The 4,083-nt window shown below is 49.1% G+C and overlaps 1 protein-coding gene across 1 annotated transcript; it reads right to left on the bottom strand.

Moving 5' to 3' along the window:
- Positions 1 to 867: 867 nt before the first annotated feature.
- LOC102436243 (myeloid cell surface antigen CD33-like) lies at positions 868 to 4,083 on the bottom strand. Its single transcript, XM_014449992.2, has 5 exons — positions 4,032 to 4,083; positions 2,101 to 2,157; positions 1,653 to 2,036; positions 1,176 to 1,454; positions 868 to 947 (listed from the first exon to the last, which is right to left on the bottom strand). The coding sequence occupies exons 1-5, from the start codon at positions 4,081 to 4,083 to the stop codon at positions 868 to 870; spliced, it is 852 nt and encodes a 283-aa protein (XP_014305478.2).

The raw sequence follows: 4,083 nt of genomic DNA, 5'->3' as shown, positions 1-4,083 counted from the left end.
TTCCTTCCTGGGAAGGTGTCAGAATCTTCTCTCCTGACCTCCACTGGCCATGTCGCTCAGGGTCAAAGGTTGTCTTTTGTGCCTCCAGAAGAAGGTGAAATCCAGGAGGTTCTCAGACCTTCAGGCAAGACCCAGACAGCTTTCTTGGTCTCACTTGGCCATGCCTCCCAGGAGCCCTGGCGTTAGGGATGTGTCTCTGAGCATCACCTGTTACAGTCTGATGGAAGTGCTGAGAGAGTCCTAACAGGGTCACTGACCAGAGGGGGTGGGGACCAGATGCCATTACCAATGGGAATAGGGCAGGAGGAGGATAGGGCTTCAGAGACAGGTCAAGGTGAGGACCAAGGGGAGGGCAGGCCAAAAATAGAGATATTCAGAGAAGTGAAACTGCTCTACATGACACTATAATGGTGTACATGTGTCATGATACAATGTCCAAGCCCATTGAGTGTACAACACCAAGAGTAAGCCATAATTATGAGTTTTAGTTGACAATGATGTGTCAGTGTCAGTTCCTCGATTGTACAAATGTCCCCTCCGATGGGGGATGTGCGTGTGAAGAAGGGTGTGACGGGTTTAGGGGAAATCTCTCTACCTTCTGTCTCCTGCTAAATATTTCTGTGAATTTATAACTGCTCTTAAAACTAAAGTCTACTCTAAAATACCCCAAGGCATTTGTAACTGGGGGAAGATAAAGAGCATCTGTTAGGGAGGGCAGGGGGAAGGTTGTGGTCAGTCTGGTCAGACAGTGGTTGCAGGGTATTGGGGAAGAGGTCAGATAGGGGTGCTCACATTTAACTGCACCCACACCTCCCTGCTGAATACTGAAGTCCAGTTCTGAATCACCCAGACAGAGACCCATGTCAGTCAATGCCCCAGGACAGAAGGCTCCTTCCCACCTGCACTGTCTCCTAGGCAACCACCTGGTGTTGGGTTCTGTGTGGCACCTAGGACAGGAAGAAAGAAATTCCTTCTTCAGTGAACTGAGATGGAGTAAGGATCATTTAGGCATTCCCCCTCCACCCTCAGAGACCACAGAAATGCAAGAGGGACAGGGCTTTGTGCTCTAGGTCCCCTACACAGCCTGGCCTTCAGGACAAAAGCACCGATCACACCTGCCTGGCCCTCCTGCTCTGCACACCCTCAGGGACCTGCTGTTCCGACCCAGCACTCACAGGTGACGTTGAGCTGGATGGTTGTCTCCACGGTCACACCAACGGCAGGAAAATGCACCTGACAGGTGAGGTTGGTGCCATGGTCCTGGGGCCGTGGGGTGAGGGTGAGCACGGAGGAGAGGCGGGTCCTGGGGCCCAGGGAGCTGTGGGCAGCTGACGTCCAGGAGAAGATGGGGGGTGTGCCCCGCTCACAGCCCCAGGGCACAGAGCAGGTCAGGTTCTTGGGGAGGCCGCTCTCCAGGGTCTCCGGGATGAGGATGTTGGGTGTGTGGTTGAGGGCTGGTGGGAGGGGGAGACAGGGGATCAGGAGGGAGGACTCCAATTGTGGCCCTGAGAGAAGCCTCAGCTCTGGTTCAGCTCCTGCCTCTCAGCCCAACAGGCTGTACCCCGACCTTCTTCCAGGATGGGGTCCCATTCCAGCCCTACCAGGGGCCACCATAACCTCTCCTGTGGCCTCTCCTGGAGTCTGTTCCATACCTGTCACTGTCACGGAGAGCGTGTTCCATTTGTAAGAATATATACCAGAATATTTTGCCTCAGCCCGAAAAAAGTAAACTCCATCATCGGTCTTCCTGGCGTCTCTGATGTCCAGGGAGCAGTTGTTGGTCTGGGGATCCCAGAGGAGGTGGAATCGGCCCTGGGTCTCCTCCTGCACATTACGAGCCGGGTTGTTTGTGACCACAGCAGCATCGTGGAATTCATTAGCTCCTTCCTGGAACCAGTAGCCATATGCAGGGGAAGGATTATTCCAGTATCTCCCCGGGTAGATGAAGGTACAGGGCACAAACACGCACAGGCCCTCTTGCACTGTAACAGGTGTCTGCACTCTCACCGTGTATCCACTATGCTGAGCCAGGGACCCTGCAGGAAAAGGAGGGTCAGCTGCAGCCCCTCCTCACTCCCCCCTCTCCCTTCAAGTGCTCACCTGCCCACAGCAGGGGCAGCAGCCACAGCATCTCTGACATGTAGAGTTTCTGGGCTCCTGTGGGTGAAAAAAGAATGAAGACGGTGGGTGGGGGGACCGTGGTGAGACCACGGAAGCTGGGGAGGAGCATGAGATCTCGGCCGTTCACAAAAGAGGAACCTCAGAGCCCAAGCGCTTCCCCTCTCTGCACAGAGCAGGCAGACATCCCACAGCCCAGAGACCCAGGACACCCTCCCAGAGAAGGACAGACAGAAAGCTGACTCCATGTCCTGTCCTATCTTGGGTTTTCCCTGCAGTTCCAGAGCAGAACCAGAACCTCTGAGGACATCTGAGGAGAGGACACGGGAGTCTCCTAAGGTCCTCTTGTTGGGGGCTTTTCTGAGCTCTGGTGTCTACATCAGAGCTGGTTCACTCCTGCATTTACAGGAGGTGCCAGCCTCATCTAGAAGCTGTGGTCGGTCCTACAAGGTGTAGGATTCTGTAATGTCCATGTGAGAGTTTGGAGCAGAAGAAAAGAAGGGGGTACCAAGTGAGGTGAAGGCAGTATTCATTCACTCATTCATTCATTCATTCATTCATTCACCAAACACTCAGTGAACATCTATGTGTTGGTTGGCTGAAGACAAGACAAGAACAGATCCATGGACCTGGTCTATGTCCCTGAGACACTCCCCATTCAGTGACATCACTTCCTCCCAAACACAGTGCTGTCGGGCTTTTGAGCTACGGTCACTCATTAAAATGTGGCTCCAAGAACTTAATATTCTAGGGAACATGAGTGGAATATGCAGCTACAATTAAAATTTGGGTTCAGCTCACGTGGTTTTCCATCTGAGTCTGTGGATATGCATCTTGCAAACTCTTGACCCCAGTGACATAAAAGCATTTGTCACCAGATATTTGTAAAATCTTTCAAACACAGTAGTATCTAGATCATCGGTTCTCAACCTGTGGGTCGAGACCCCTTTGGGGGTCAAACGACCCTTTCACAGGGGTTGCCTAAGACCATCGGAAAACACATATATAACTACATATTGTTTTTGTGATTAATCACTATGCTTTAATTATGTTCAATTTGTAACAATGAAAATACATCCTGCATACCAGATATTTACATTACTATTCATAACTGTAGCAAAATTACAGTTATGAATTAGCAACGAAAATAATTTTATGGTTGGGGGTCACCACAACATGAGGAACTGTATTAAAGGGTCGTGGCATTAGGAAGGTTGAGAATCACTGGTCTAGAGAGAAGGGCCTTCAGTCTTACTAATACAGAGAGACTTTTGTGCCCTCATTTGGTGGATAAGAAATTGAGTTTTGTCCTGGCCGGGGTAGCTCAGTTGTTTAGAGTCATCCCAATACAGCAAAGTTGTGTGTTTGATTCCAGGTCAGGGCACAAGCTCTGACTCTGTGTCCTGTCCCATCTCAGGAGCCTCCCTTCAGCACCAGAGCAAAACCAGGCCCTCTGAGGTCATCTGAGGATGAGACGTGAGTCTCCAAGAAGCAATCACTAAATGCATAAAAAGTGGAACAATAAATCGATGTTTCTCTCTTCTCTCTTCCTCTCTCTCTCTTTCTCTTACACTTACCTTTTCTCTCTCAAATCTAAATAAAAAATAAGAAAAAGATATTGAGTCTCCAGTAAATAAAATGATGTCTTGTTCTTGGTTGTTAAAAAATACATGTAAGAATAAAGCATATAATAGAAAGCCCATTACAAATGCTGTGTATCCTAAAGAAAGGTATACCATTTTCATGGAAGGGAGGATTCTGTGAGTTCTAATATGTATTTCTTTTAATAACTTCATAAATTGCACAAAATAAAATGTAGCCACTTGTGTATGCATTTCTATGAATTTGAACAAATGGGATTGATCCACAATCAAAATATAGAGAATTCCCACTACCACCGAGATTTCCCCCACCTCTTTCCAGTTCATCACTGCCACCTCCAGCCCCTGATTCACCTTCAATCAT

Source organism: Myotis lucifugus, unplaced genomic scaffold (assembly GCF_000147115.1).
Source record: "Myotis lucifugus unplaced genomic scaffold, Myoluc2.0 scaffold_1610, whole genome shotgun sequence".
Taxonomy (NCBI): domain Eukaryota; kingdom Metazoa; phylum Chordata; class Mammalia; order Chiroptera; family Vespertilionidae; genus Myotis; species Myotis lucifugus.
Note: the sequence above shows the minus strand (reverse complement) of the source record. Positions and strands in the feature narration are given on the sequence as shown.